The sequence below is a fragment of the Manis javanica genome, chromosome 6 (assembly GCF_040802235.1).
Source record: "Manis javanica isolate MJ-LG chromosome 6, MJ_LKY, whole genome shotgun sequence".
NCBI classification, from domain to species: Eukaryota; Metazoa; Chordata; class Mammalia; order Pholidota; family Manidae; genus Manis; species Manis javanica.
In genome coordinates this window covers 12,032,284-12,047,867 of record NC_133161.1, presented here as the reverse complement: position 1 = coordinate 12,047,867, position 15,584 = coordinate 12,032,284, and the positions used below count along the sequence as shown (strand labels likewise).

General features: G+C 36.5%; 1 protein-coding gene across 4 annotated transcripts in view; it reads left to right on the top strand.

The window, feature by feature from the left end:
- Positions 1 to 15,584, top strand: part of AGK (acylglycerol kinase) — a 118,060-nt gene that overhangs the window by 65,406 nt on the left and 37,070 nt on the right. For all 4 annotated transcript variants that reach the window (XM_036994574.2, XM_036994577.2, XM_036994575.2 and 1 more), the window contains exons 6-8: positions 6,178 to 6,270; positions 14,091 to 14,123; positions 15,424 to 15,518. In XM_036994574.2, the coding sequence (XP_036850469.1) occupies positions 6,178 to 6,270; positions 14,091 to 14,123; positions 15,424 to 15,518 (221 nt within the window). The remainder of the gene's footprint in view (positions 1 to 6,177; positions 6,271 to 14,090; positions 14,124 to 15,423; positions 15,519 to 15,584) is intronic.

The following is a 15,584-nucleotide window of genomic DNA, read 5'->3' as shown; positions in this document are numbered from 1 at the left end:
ATCCCTTTACTTTCAGCCTTTTTGTATCCTTATAGTTTAGATCCATCATTATTTAAGGCATGATAACAGGACATTTTGAAGATCTTTTTTTTTTTGGTCTTTTTACTGGACCATTTAATGCATTACCATTCGATTGTAAATTATCAATAGATTTTTATTCTAATTATCTATAACTAGTTATACTAGTTGTCTACTGTTGTATGTCAAACTGCTTCAACAAGTATTTTTTTGCTTATGATTCTGTTGGTCAGAAGTGTGTGTTCAGAACTGTTCTTACACTGGTCTTGTGTGGGTTCCTCAGTGGTGTGGCTAAGGAGGAATGGTCTAAGATGGCCTGACTCATACATCTTTAGGTTGATGCTGGCTGTTGCCTGGTTCTTGTGGTCTTCACCAGGCATTTTCATATGGTAGCTGGGTTCCTTGAAGTAAATTACAGACATCATCTCATTTTACTCATAAATACTTCAGTATGCATTTTTTCTAAAAAGGATACTTTTCTAAAAAACCACTGGGTCATTATTATACCCAGTAAAAGTAACAATTCTCTAATATCATCTTATGCTACCTAGCCAATGTTGAGATGTACAGGACCCACATATTTGTGATTTTTTCCAACTTAAGATATTTATAAATTATCTGCAATTACTGATATGTGCATGTCAAAATACACAGAAAATGGAAATTTGAAAGAATGAGATTTAAAAACTGATAGAAATACTATACCTCTTCTTATACCTCAGTACAAACTGCTGCATTCTTCAGGGTTTATTTCCTTTCTTTTTTATTAACTTTTATTTTGAAATAGTTTTAAACTTACAAAAAAATACAAATTTCCATATGCAGTATAAACAAGTCCCAAAATATTAACATTTTACCATGTTTGTATACATTCTGTCTACATATGTGTTGTGTGTATGTGTATACATGTATATATTTCTGTTAGTTTTCTGTATTGTTTGAAAGTTATAGAAGTAATGTCCCTTTACCTCTAAATACATAAAAATTACATTCTCTTACATAACCACAGAACAATTATCAAAATAAATACAGCACTGCTACAATATTATATAATAATATACAATATTGCTATAATACTCAACCTAATTTATGAGTTTATTCAAATCAAGTTAGTTATTCCACAGATGTGCTTCATAACAAAAGGAAGAATGGCCAGGATCACATGTTGCATTTAGTTGTCATATCTCTTTAGTCAATTTTAATTTTAAAAAAGTTCTTTAATGCTTTTCTTTTTCCTTCATGGCCTTCACATTTTTGGAGAGTTCATGTCTTTTTATTTTTAGAATGTCCTTCAATTTAATTTTATGTTGCTTTTTCATCGTTAGGTTCAGGTTATGTATTTTTTCACAGAAATACTACAGAAAGAAGGTTGTGTCTTTCTCAATGTATAATATATGTTATTCATGGGAACTTTTTGAATTGAATTATTAACTTGAAGTTTTCCAGATTACACAGATAGCATGAATTTGGGTTACCTGTGTGAGGACTAGCTCAAAGTCATGCATTCTCAGGGAAGATTTTTATGCCTTCCATTTAACACCAAATTTTAGAACAGAAAATCTTCCTTACATCCCCTGGAATAGGTCAGTATGATTTTTAATTTACTCTTAAAGTGATATATATAGATTTTTGAGTTCTGGGTGGGTTGTGGTTCTCCTATTAAACTTGCCAACCTTGAGCAGGTCCTGGAATTTGTCTCCTTTCCCTAGAACCTGGTGAAGCTTTGAAAACCGAAGTTCAGGTCCACCTGATTCATGAGACACCCTCAAGGCATTTACTGTTTAGGTGCTCATTTTTGGTTTAGTACTACTTACTTATTCTAATGTATCAATGCATCAGAGATGTTTTTCATATTTACCCTGTAGCTTTAATTTGCATTGGCAGGGTACCTAGTTACCATTGCATTAGAAATGGATTTGTAGCACTATACATCAGTGATTTTATTTAAATCACATAAAGCCTAGAAAAGTTGAGTGTTAGCTTCTTTATTTTATGAATGAGGAAACTGAGGATGCAAACATCTAGAAATCTGCCCAGTTAAACAAATAATAGTGACAGAGATGGGATTTAAGTGCAGGCCTGCTGACTTTAAAGCATGTATATTCTACCTTGAGCAACTTACTACTCTCTGAGACAACCTGTTTCATCTCAAGAGAACACTATTAGAATGTTCTTCCTTATTTTGAGAAGGAATTTGTTTCCTAGGAGTCTTTACACATAAATAAGTGGTTCTCAACTTTGACTGCACATTAACTTACCTGGATTGCTTTACAAATATAACTGCTTAGATCTCATTTATAACTCACTTCCCATTTATAACTGTGTAGAGTCTAGGCATTTGTAGTTACAAGAAAGGGGAAAAAACATCCCAGGTGATTCTAATGTGTGGTTGGATGGAGAATCACTGACCTAGGTCCTAGTTCTGTCCCTAGCGGCCATGTGAAACAAGCCCAGTCCTTCTCTGTAACAGTCATTGGAATATATGAAGAATGTTATCCTGATTCTCCCTAAAGTATTCTCCAGTGTGAACATTCCCAGTTTCTTTACAAGGCACATGGTTTCAAATCTGTGGCCATCCTTTTTGCTCCCTTAGATGTTCTCCAGTTTTCTTTTCTCTTGAAATTTGTGCCCAGAAATGATTACAGCACTGCCGGTGTGGTCTATCTACGGGAGAATAAGGCAGGACCCACACACCTCTCATTCTATATTGTATTCTTTTGAGCAATTTAAGGTCACACTGTTCTGCTGTTGTTATTGATACATTATGCTTTTGAGTCATATTGGACTCATTGTCCCCTGAAGGCCCATATACTTTTTTCTTATTAGCTACTTAAAAAATTTTTTTAAGATAATTTTAGGTTTGTAGAAAATTTCAACAAAAAGCACAGAGAGCTCCTATAAGCCTGCCTCCTTCCCTCTTGCCATCAGTTTCCCCTGTTATTACTATCTTGCATTTGAGTGGTACATTTAGTACAATTGATGAACCAATATTGATATATTGTCATTAACTAAAGTCTGTTGTTTACATTAAGAATCATTCCTTAGGTTGTACATTCTGTGGGTTTTGACAAATGTATAATGACATGTGTCCACCATTACGGTATCATACAAAACATTCATTCATCCCTCCCAAACCCCTGGAAACGACTAATCTTTTTACTGCCTATAGTTTTGCCTTTTTCATACCATCATATAGTTGGAATTATATAGTATGTGCCCTTTTCAGGTGGCTTCTTTCCTTTAGTAATGTGCATTTAAGGTTTGTCATGTCTTTTTGTGGCTGATAGCTCAGTTCATTTGATCAATGAGTAATATTCCATTATATGGATGTGCAACAGTTTATTAATTCACCTATTGAAGGACATCTTGGTTGCTTCCAGTTTTGACGATTATGAATAAAGCTGCTGTAAAAACATTTGTGTGTAGGTTTTTGTGTGAACATAATTTTTTAACTCATCTGGGTAAAAAAAACTCATATAGGTAAATCCAGGAGTATAACTGCTGGATTATATGATGAGAGTATGGTTAACTTTGTAAGAAACTGCCAAGTGGCTTTCCAAAGTGGCTGTAGCATTTTGTATTCCCACCAGCAATGAATGAGCGTTCTTGTTGCTTCACATCCTCCTCATCATCTGGTGTTGTCAGTGTTTTGAGTTGTAGCCATTCTAATAGGTGTATAGTAGTCTCTTATTCTCTTAATTTGCAATTTTCTAATAACATATAATACTGAGCCTGTTCATTTGCTTGTTTTCCATCTATATATCTTCATTGGTGAAGTATCTGTTCATATCTTTGCTCTTTGAATTAGGTTTTTGTTTTTTATTGTTGAGTTCTAGAGTTCTTTGCGTATTGTGAATACAAGTCCTTTATCAGATATGTGTTTTGCAAATATTTTCTCTGCCTTTTAAAGCTGTCTTTTCATTCTCTTAACAGTGTTTTTCACAGAGCAGACATTTTTAATTTAAAGGATGCCCAATTTACAAATTTTTTCTTTCATGGAATTGTGCTTTTGGTGATGTACCTAAAACATATTGCCAAACCCAGGCCCACTGAGATCCTCTCCTGTGTTATTTTCTAAAAGTTTTATGGTCTGCATTTTATACTTAGGTCTATGATCCATTTTGGGTTAATTTTTGTGAAAGATATATGATTGGTATCCTGATTCTTTTTTTTAAATTTTCATCATTAGGCCACTCTTTTTTATCCTTCTTCTTTTGGTACATTTGGAATTTTCATCTAAAGATCAGAACCTCAAATGTGTTATCCCTATGAATGTAATCTTTTACATTATGGACTGTTAAATCTGTCAAAATATTTTTGAATTTTGGCTCTTTATATTCGTATTTATTAAAAATTTTTTTGCAAATGTTTACTGACTGCTTACTATGAGTTAGCCCTATTTTATGTTGTGGGGATACAGTCTGAACAAAAATCCTTGCCCTATTGTCCTCAAAGAATTTCTGTTCAAAATGTGAAAGGAAGGGACATAGATAAAACCAGATATACAAATAAACATGTAATTTGTCAGATGGTATGAGTGCTGAGAAGAAAAATCAAGCAGGGTAAGGTGACTAGAGTAATGGGGCATTAGTTTAGTTCAGAAGGTCAAGGAAGACCAGGTGGATACAGTGACCTTTGAAGAGAGACTTGAAAGAAACAACAGTCATGCAGATGCAGGAGGGAAAGAGTCCGGGCTGCACAACTGCACGTTTAAAGGCCCTGAGGCAGGTGTGTACTTGGTGTGTTTGAGGAATAGAAAGGAGGCCAGTGTGGCTGGAATGAAATGAGCAAGGGGAGACAGCAAGAGAGGATAAAGTTGAAGAAGGAAGCAGGGACCAGATTGGCAGATTTGTATCAGTTATATATTCAGTCAGTTACCTTTCATCTCTGTTGCCCATAAAGTATTGTACAGGAAGAGGCTGAAGGGAGAGCCTTAAAAAATATCATTAGGAATCTACCTCCAATTTGATGTCACTCCACTGAGCATCTCACTTTGAGCATAGACGTTCAATTGGTAACTAATTCATTAATTGTATTCTAATGTATTGTTTGCCTCGTTCTTGGCAAATCCCTGCTGATTCTCAGTGATCACATATTTTGGGGTACACACAAACCATCCCTTTTAAACAGGATTGATATACTTTTTTAAAAAAATTAAATATTTGAAAATATATAACTATAAAGCTAGTCATTTCTATTTTAGGGTAAAAGAAGGACCATTCATTATAAAATTAAATGGTATTAGTTTGGGGACTTCATTTTTCCTCTGCGTTAACTGTGCCTCAGGTGTTTTAGCCCACCTGAAATACAAATCTTTAATTTTTGCCTACTAACATGTCTAGTTTAGTGAGTGTCACACTAACCTAGACTAGGGGATGTTTTCTATTTTAGTATTAATTGCATTATGTCTAATGTTTGGTTTTAGAGGTGGTTAAAGCTTAGATGGTTCATAGAAGTCTATATATGTATCTGAGATTAAATATTCTCAGTACAAATGGAGAGGCTTAGGTACTATTTTGTAATTACTTTGAATCATATGTGTACTTCTTCATGTACAGTCATAGCAACACCGTCATAACCTATTCAGTACAGTACCAATTATGAACCTTGCTGGTTGCTTTACAACAACAGTATGAGGAAACTATTATTACCCCTTCCCCCAACACACATAATTTCATTGATACAGAAATTAAAATCTTGAGAGTTTAAGGCCACTCAGCTAAACAGTGGCAGAGTCGGGATTTAGTCTGGGTCTCTCAAACTCCCAAATCTGTTTCTCTGCTTGTGTGTACTTCCTTCCTGCTTTGACTTCCTGCTTTCAGATGAAAGGCGCTAGGTAAATAATCTAAGAGAATCTGCACTGGGCTGGAATTGAGTCCTTTCACTAGCTTGTTATGTAACAGACAAATTACTGGGTTTGAGTTTCATTTTTAAAGTAAGATTAAAGATGGTTTCTGAGATCCCTTTTGGCTCTAACAGTATAAAACTATAAAAACTATACATAATTGCTTTGATAGCTGTTTAGTTTTTTAATGTCCACCAATTATGAAGAATTTAAGACTCAATGTAAAACTTTAAATAAAATATCCCATATCTTTAAATCGTTGACCTTGTGGCCCTAGGAGGATAAGTTTACCAAAGGCTTCTTTTGTATTTCAGACAGATTATGAAGGCCAAGCCAAGAAACTGCTGGAACTGATGGAAAACACAGATGTGATCATTGTTGCCGGAGGAGATGGGACATTGCAGGAGGTATGGCTGTTTTTCTGTCTGTGACCATTTTGAAGGGAGGAGAATAGGAATGAGAGCAATGGTATAAACAGGTTGTAATTTAAGGAAATTATTTGTGTAATCTATTCTTTTAAGATTATTGCTCTCTAAAACAAAAATAATTTTCTCTTACTATGTTTTTCTCATGCACTCTTATTTCATTGCTTTGTGTAAACTGTATACCCAGAACATAGAAGTATTTTTGTTTTATCGAATTTAAATTTGAAGAAGTTGAATAAAACAGGAGACAAATGGTGATGGGTATAATAAGCTTTCTATATTTTGGACTCTTAAGAAGTAGCCCTTTTTGTTATGGAATCATAGTTCCAGTGATGAGGAATGTTTCTCAGAAAATAAACCTAAATAAAGATTCTGTTTAAAAAAATACATCTGTCAGAGAGAGCAAAAAAAGATGGCAGCATGAGAAGTGAGGCAGAAATCTCCTCCCGAAACCACATATAATATGAAAATACAGCAAATACAACTATTCCTAAAAGAGTGACCAGAAGTAAGAGGGCACCAGCCAGTCTACATCTGGTAAAAGAGAACATTTCATGGAAAAGGGTAAAGTAATAAAGCTGTGACTTGATGGGACCCGAGCACTCCCCCACCCCAGCACACCAGCGGAAGAGGATCAGAGCAGGGAGGGAGTAGAAGCCCAGGACTGCTAAATACCCAACCCTAGAAATCTACTCTGGGAGCACAAATCCACATTACATGGTGCTCTGGAGATTTGAGGGATTGAAAACCAAAGTCAGAGACTGAGATTCCAGCCACATGTGGAGAACAGGTTCACACAACTGGCTGCTCTGGGACAAAAGAAAAGCAGGCACTTTGAAAGACTTCCCAATAGTGAGAGGGCTGCTAAAGGGGCAAGGATTCAGGAGAAGGAACAGGTAGACAAAATTGTCCTAGCACATTCAGCCCAGCAGGTTGGAAACTTTCAGGAGCTCCAGGCACTCCATTCGGTGGCTGGCAATGCAGCACTGAGGGCTCCCACTGTGATAAGCAGCCTGCTGCTTCTTCCTCCCCACCAGCACCTGTGTGAAAACCCGCTGTCCCCACCATTGCTCCAGACTAGCTGAGGGCAGCTGTGCCAATGGCAACTACACAGGCTTAATGCAGAGGCTGCTCCATGCATGTGGCTCACTGGCCCTGACAGCAGAGGCAGGCACTGTGACTGGGAAGCAGCAAAGAGATTTGTCCTCCCGGAAGGCACCAGTGCTGCTTGCCTGCGACCCCCAGCATTGCTCCAGGCCAGCCAGATGGCAGCCCCACCTATGACAGCTTAGGGTCTTAACACAGAGGCAGCTCTGTATGCTTGGCTCACTGGCCCTGACAGCAGAGGCAGGCACTGTGGCTGGGAAGCAGGAAAGAGCTTGGTCTTTAGGGAGGCACTGGCACTGCACGCCTGCAACCACTGCCATAGCTCCAGGTACTGAGGAGCGCTGAAGAGCAGAGCTTCTGGGCACTAGAGGATGCAGCCTATAGAAACTTAATATTTCTCACTATCCAATAGGATTATGAAAAGGCAGAAGAACCATATTCAACCCCAAATCCCTCATACACCAGAAAGAGGGCTCAGTGAAACTGAAATCACCAATCTTCCTGAAAAGAATTCAAAATAAAAGTCATAAGCATGCTAATGGAACTACAGAAAAATATTCAAGAGCTAATGTATGAATTCAGGAGGGAGATAGACACCTTAAAAATACAGTAGATGAAATGAAATATACAATCAAGGGATTTAAAAGCAGATTAAATGAGGTAGAGGAAACAGTAAATGGAATAGAAATTAGAGAACAGGACTACAAAGAAACTGAGGCAGAGACAAAAAAAGAGATCTCTATGAAGAATATTAAGAGAACTATGTGACCAATCCAAACAGAACAATATCTGCATTATAGGGGTACCAGAATAGGAATAGAGAAAAAGGGATAGAAAGTGTCTTTGAAGAAATAATTGCTGAAAAATTCCCCAATCTGGGGAAGGAAATAGTCTCGCAGGCCGTACAAGCACACAGATCTCCCAACACAAGGGACCAAGGAGGACAACACCAAGACATATAATAATTAAAATGGTAAAGATCAAGGACAAGGACAGAGTATTAAAAGCAGACACAGAGAGAAAAGAGATCACCTACAAAGGAAAACCCATCAAGCTGTCATCAGACTTCTCCACAGAAACCTTACAGGTCCGAAGGGAGTGGCATGACATATTCAATGCAATGAAACAGAAGGATATTGAACCAAGAATAATCCACCTGGCAAGATTATCATTTAAATTTGAAGGAGGGATTAAACAATTTCCAGATAAGCAAAAGTTGAGGGAATTTACCTCCCACAAACCATCTCTACACTGTATTTTAGAGGGACTGCTCTAGATGGAAGTGCTACTAAGGGTAAATAGCTGTCACCAGAAAAAACAAAACCACAGGAAAGTAAATAGACCAATTAATTACTAAGGAGATGCAAAATTAAATCACCTACCAAGAAAGTCAGTCAAGAAATGTACAAGGAGTACACAATATGACACTAACATATAAAGAGTGGAGAGGAAGAAAGAAGAATCTTCATATTTTGCTTATAATAATGTAATAAGTGAATTAAGTTAGACTTTTAGATAGTAAAGAAGCTGCCCTTGAACCTTTGGTAACCATGAATCTGAAGCCTGCAATGGCAATAAGTACATATCTATCAATAATCACCCTAACTGTAAATGGACTGAATGCACCAATCAAGACAGAGTTACAGAATGGATAAAAAAGCAAGACACATCTATATGCTGCCTACAAGAGACTCACTTCAAAACCAAAGACATGCACAGACTAGAAGTAAAGGGATGAAAAAAGATATTTCATGCAAACATTAGGAAGAAAAAAGCAGGAGTTGCAGTACTTGTATCAGACAAAATAGACTTCAAAACAAAGAAACTAACAAGAGACAAAGAAGGACATTAAATAATGATAAAGGAGTCAGTCCAACAAGAGGATATAACCATTATAAATATCTATGCACCCAACACAGGAGCACCGACATATGTGAAACAAATACTAACAGAATTAAAGGAGGAAATAGAGTGCAGTGCATTCATTTTAGGAGACTTCAACCCACCACTCACTCCAAAGGACAGATCCACCAGACAAAAAATAAGTAAGGACACAGAGGTACTGAACAACACACAAAAACAGATGGAACTAACAGACATCTACAGAACTCTCCACCAAAAACAGCAGGATACACATTCTTCTCAAGTGCACTTGGAACATTTTCCAGAATAGACCACATATTAGGCCACAAAAAGGGCCTCAGCAAATTCAAAAACATTGAAATTATACCAACCAAATTCTCAGATCACAAAGGTATAAATTGCGAAATAAATTGTACAAAGAAAACAAAAAGGCTCACAAACACATAGAGGCTTAACAACATGCTCCTAAATTAATCAATGGATCAATGACCAAATTAAAACAGAGATCAAGCAATATATGGAGACAAATGACAACAATAGCATAATGCCCCAACTTCTGTGGAATCCAGCAAAGGCAGTTCTAAGAGGAAAGTATATAGCAATTCAGGCCTATTAAACAGAATTAGAAATCAGAAAGCAAATATGATGTACACCATAGAAATACAAAGAATTACTAGAGAATACTATGAAAAATTATATTCTCACAAACTGGATAACCTAGAAGAAATGGACAATTTTCTAGAAAAATACAACCTTCCAAGGCTGACCCAGGAAGAAACAGAAAATCTGAACAGACCAATTAACAGTAACGAAATTGAATTGGTAATCAAAAAACTACCTAAAAATAACAACCCTGGACCAGATGTCTACACTGCTGAATTTTATCAAACATTTAGTGAAGACTTAATACCCATCCTCCTTAAACTTTTCCAAAAGTAGAAGAGGAAGGAATATTTCCAAACTCATTCTATGAGGCCAGCATCACTCTAACACCAAAACCAGGCAGAGACACCATGAAAAAAGAAAATTACAGACTAATATCCCTGTTGAACATAGATGCAAAAATACTCAACAAAATTTAGCAAACTGAATTCAAAAATAAATGAAAAAGATCATCTATCATGATAAAGTAGGATTTATTCCAGGGATGCAATGATGGTACAATATTTGAAAATCCATCAACATCATATACCACATCAATAAAAAGGACAAAAACCACATGATTATCTCCATAGATGCTGAAAAAACATTCAACAAATTTCAACATCCATTCATGATAAAAACTCTCAACTAAATGCATATATAGGGCAGGTACCTCCCAAAATAAAGCCCATATATGAGAAGCACACAGCCGACATCATGGTTAACAGTGAAAAGCTGAAAGCTTTTTCTCTAAGATCATGAACAAGACAAGGGTGCCCACCCTCCTCACTTTTATTCAATGTAATAGTGGAGGTCCTGGACACGGAAATCAGACAACACGAAGAAATAAAAGGCATCCAGATTGGTAAAGAAGAAGTTAAGCTGTCGCTGTTTACATACAATATAATGATGACATGATATTGTACATAAAAAAGCATAAATAATCCAGTCCAAAACTACTAGAACTAATATCTGAATTCTGCAAAGTTCAGGATACAAAATTAATACACAGAAATCTGTTGTGTTCCTATATACTTACAATGAACTAGCAGAAAGAGAATCTCCATTCACAATTGCATCAGAAAGAATAAAATACCTAGCAATAAACCTAACCAAGGAGGTGAAAGATCTTTACCCTGAAAAGTACAAGCCACTGTTGAGAGAAATTAAAGAGGACACTAATAAATGGAAATACATCCCATGCTCTTGGGTAACAAGAATTAATATTGTCAAAATGGCCATCCTGCCTAAAGCAATCTACAGATTCAATGCAATGCCTATCAAAGTACCAACAGCATTTTTCAACAAACTGGACGAAATAGTTCTAAAATTCATATGGAACCACAAAAGGCCCTGAATAGCCAAAGCAATCCTGAGAAGGAAGAATAAAGCTGGGGGGATTACACTCCCCAACTTCAACTTCTACTATAAAGCCAGAGTAATCAAGACAATTTGGTAGTGGCACAAGAACAGAGTCATAGATCAATGGAATATAATAGAGAGCCCAGATATAAACCCACACATATATTGCCAATTAACATATGATAAAGGAGCCATGGATGTACAATGGGGAAATGACAGTCTCTTCAACAGCTGGTGTTGGCAAAACTGGCAGCTACATGTAAGAGAATGAAACTGATTACCACCTAACTCCATACACAAAATAAACTTGAAATGGATCGAAGACCTGAATGTAAGTCATGAAACCATAAAACTCTTAGAAGACAACATACGCAAAACTCTGTTGAATATAAACATGAGTAACTTTTTTATGAACGTATCTCCTCGGGCAAGGGAAACTAAAGCAAAAATGAGCAAATGGGACTACATCAAACTAAAAAGCTTCTGTACAGCAAAGGACACCATCAGTAGAACAGAAAGGCATCCTACAATATGAGAGAATATATCCATAAATAACATATCTGATAAGGATTTGACATTCAAAATATATAAAGAGCTCATATGCCTCAACACCCAAAAAGCAAATAACCTAATTAAAAAATGGGCAGAGGATCTGAATAGACAGTTCTCCAAAGAAGAAATTCAGATAGCCAACAGGTACATGAAAAGATGCTCCACATCACTAATCGTTGGAGAAATGCAAATTAAAACCACAGTGAGATATCAACTCACACCAGTTAGGATGGCCACCATCCAAAAGACAAGCAACAACAAAAGCTGGCCAGGATGCGTAGAAAGGGGAACCCTCCTACACTGCTGGTGGGAATGTAAGCTAGTTCAACCATTGTGGAAAGCAATGTAGAGGTTCCTCAAAAAACTAAAAATAGAAATAGCATTTGGCCCTAGAATTTCACTCCTAGGATTTACTCTAATAAAACAGGATCGCAGATTCAAAAAGACATGTGGACCCCTATGTTTATCGCAGCACTATTTATAATAGCCAAGATATGGAAGCAACCCAAGTGTCCATCAGGAGATGAATGGATAACGAAGTGGTACATATGCACAATGGAATATTATTTATCCATGAGAAGAAAACAAATCCTACTATTTGAAACAACATGGATGGAGCTAGAGGGTATTACGCTCAGTGATGTAAGCCAGGCAGAGAAAAGTGAGTAGCAAACGATTTCACTCATCTGTGGAGTATTACAACAAAGTGAAAATTGAAGGAACAAAACAGCTCCAGACACACAGAACCAAGATTGGACTAACGGTTACCAAAGGGAAAGGGTTTGGGGAGGGAGGGTGGGAAGGGAGGGAGAAGGGGCTTAAGGGTTATTATAATTAGCCCACATAATATACAGGGGGTCATGGGGAAGGAAGTATAGCACAGAGAATACAACTAGTGACTCCATAGCATCTTATTATGATAATAGACAGTGACTGTAATGGGGTATGTGGTGGGGACTTGATAATGGAGGGAATGTAGTAACCAGAATGTCGCTCATGTGAACCCTGAACATAGATTGTATATTTCTGATACCTTAAATGCTTCTGTCCACTCTCACATCACTTCTATTACATGTAATGTTATCTCCTAATAGTATGCTTAGAGGCAGAGGTTGTGTTTAGATGTATGCCTTTGTATGAAAATTCCATCACATTAATGCTTGCTTTGGTCCAGTAAGGACAGTAAGTATATTGCCGTCGAAATGCTCGTCTTTTCCAGGACAATGGACTAGAACCTTCGTTAAATATTGGCATCCTTTAAAGAGCCCAGTGCAGGTCAATCAGTCTATCCTGTGTACCACAGTTCACATCTGTACCTCATTTCTGATCCCCTTTTGCCTCCATTTGATTGTTTCATCAATGTTAGGGATCAGATGCTAACAGCAGAGGTGGGGTTGGGGGGCTTTCTTTGACTTGGCAATTATGGGAGCCTTAGTAAAAGCCTGTGCTAATGATCTTGTAATTGTTTTTATGGCTTTTTAATGAAGTATGAAGAATACTGATAGCATGCTGACAAAGAATGAAGTAGACCTCATGACAGCCCCATTTAATCCTGGAATTCAGTGAAGCAGGAGATGAAGGGAGAAGATTACACCAGTCTTTACAAAATGTTTTTAAGATGTATTTGGTATAATCCCAGTCATATAAAAATATGCACCGATAAAAAAAAAGGTCAATATACTAAAACAAACAACTGATTAAAGATGGTTATTCTGCATGGTGGGATTATGAGAAAGTAATTTTTCTTCACGTATTCTCCACAGTTTTTACAAGGCATGTGTGATGTGTTTTTTTAAATTACATAAACATTCAAATAAAAAATATCTTAATTAATAGAGGGATAACTATCCCTCTTGTCTTCCTGTTTATCATTAATAAACATTTATTAAGCTCAGACTTCTTGGACGGTAGCAAAATGTTATTTTTTCCTGTATGTGTACTTTTTACTAGTGAACTAGGCTCCCTATATAATTGGTTTGTGTGTCACACATACCCATCTTATAGAACTCAAACATAATTTTGCTAATATAATGAGGGTTTATGATTATTTTATCCTCACCTTTATTGTGTTATTGATCCTAAGTCAAGCATAAAATCTAATTTAGCTCTGATCCCTAAATTTGGAGAATGCTATTTATTTTCAGAGTTGTACACCTTTTGACATAGTTTCTAGGAAGAAAACAGGAACAAGTCTGTGGCCGTGAAAATTGAATCCAGTACTTTTATGATAAGGGATATTAATGCTGTTTATCATAATTTTTTTCTTACATTTTTAGGTTATTACTGGAGTTCTTCGAAGAGCAGATGAGGTGAGTTTATTTAAAGAAAGAGCTATGGCATTTTAGCTTTTACGTTTCTGTTCCTTTTATCACTCTTCTTTCATCTTTTTTTTCCCCGTTCTGTATTTTAAGGTGGATACAGTTGTCCTTCCGTGGATTTTAGAAAATAAAGTTCAGCTGTTTTATGTCACAGGACACATTCAGTGACCCTTGGTGGGCTTTCCTACCTTAATAATCCAGAGTTTCCAATAGCTTTTACCATAAAGGTTCCTTTTTAAAATACAAAATTTTCTTATGGAATCTTTTCTTTAATGAACTCCTTCGTAACTAAATTATGATATCTCCATATACTGGAAGACCCATAGATCTATAAATATCTATAAAATGGTTAAATCTGGAAAATATTGAATAAAAAAAGTAGGTTGCCAGAATATGTCACACATTTCTACAGAGTTGAAATTCAGCAGACAATACTACATTACTGTTAAAGGAACCTAAATATGTAGTAAAAGAATAATACGTGGACAGCAAGGAGTCACACTATCCTTAGGATAATGGTTTCTTTTGGGAAGAGGGGTGGGAAGAGGACTTCGGTTGTACCTGTATCATTTTGTCTCTTAAAACATCAGAGGCAAATATGGCAAAATACAACATTTATTAAATCTGGGTCTTGGGCACATCAGTGTTTCTGACATTTTATGCACTTTTCTACAAGATTTAAAAATATTTCATAAATACAACAAGAAAGAAGGTCCTTTCCAGTCCCTTTGGTAATAGTAGATTGTGCTCAAAATAGTCTACTGTCTTTAGAAACCATACACTGTTTATTTATTTGTGGCATTTAATTAGATCAGCTGCAGTGCCATTACCTTCTGCTACTTGAATGTGCTTATTCTCTTTGCCTTGAGATAGTTTAGAAAACACTTACACCTGCCATTAGTTACTAAATGAATATTAGATATTTCTAGTTGAATTTTAACTGCAACTTTTTCAAATACTGTGACAACGTATAATACAGTCTCTGTCACAATAGTGCATTTTTGTAATATCTTCAAGGCCCTCTCTTAGTCAAATTTCTTTCACTCAGTTGCCATTAATAAGTACCTAAATATTGCTTCCAAATTCAAAATCATGTTTTCATGGGCAGCCTCATTCTAGAAATGCTTAGTATAACCTGACTACAGGTCAGGGGGTATGGGAAAGGAGGCAGGGTGGTGGACCCAGGGGTGTTACTTTGTCATAGTCTGAGTGACAGACACATCTGTTCCTCTGTGTTCAGCCTGATTTTCTGACTATAACAATAAAACTTTCCTCTTTTTCTCCCCCCCAGGCTACCTTCAGTAAGATTCCCATTGGATTTATCCCACTGGGACAGACCAGTAGTTTGAGTCAGACCCTCTTTGCCGAAAGTGGAAACAAAGTCCAGTAGGTTGTCAATGTGGGATGGTACCATTTGTGTGTGAGTGAGCCTGGGACTGGGAAATCCACCTG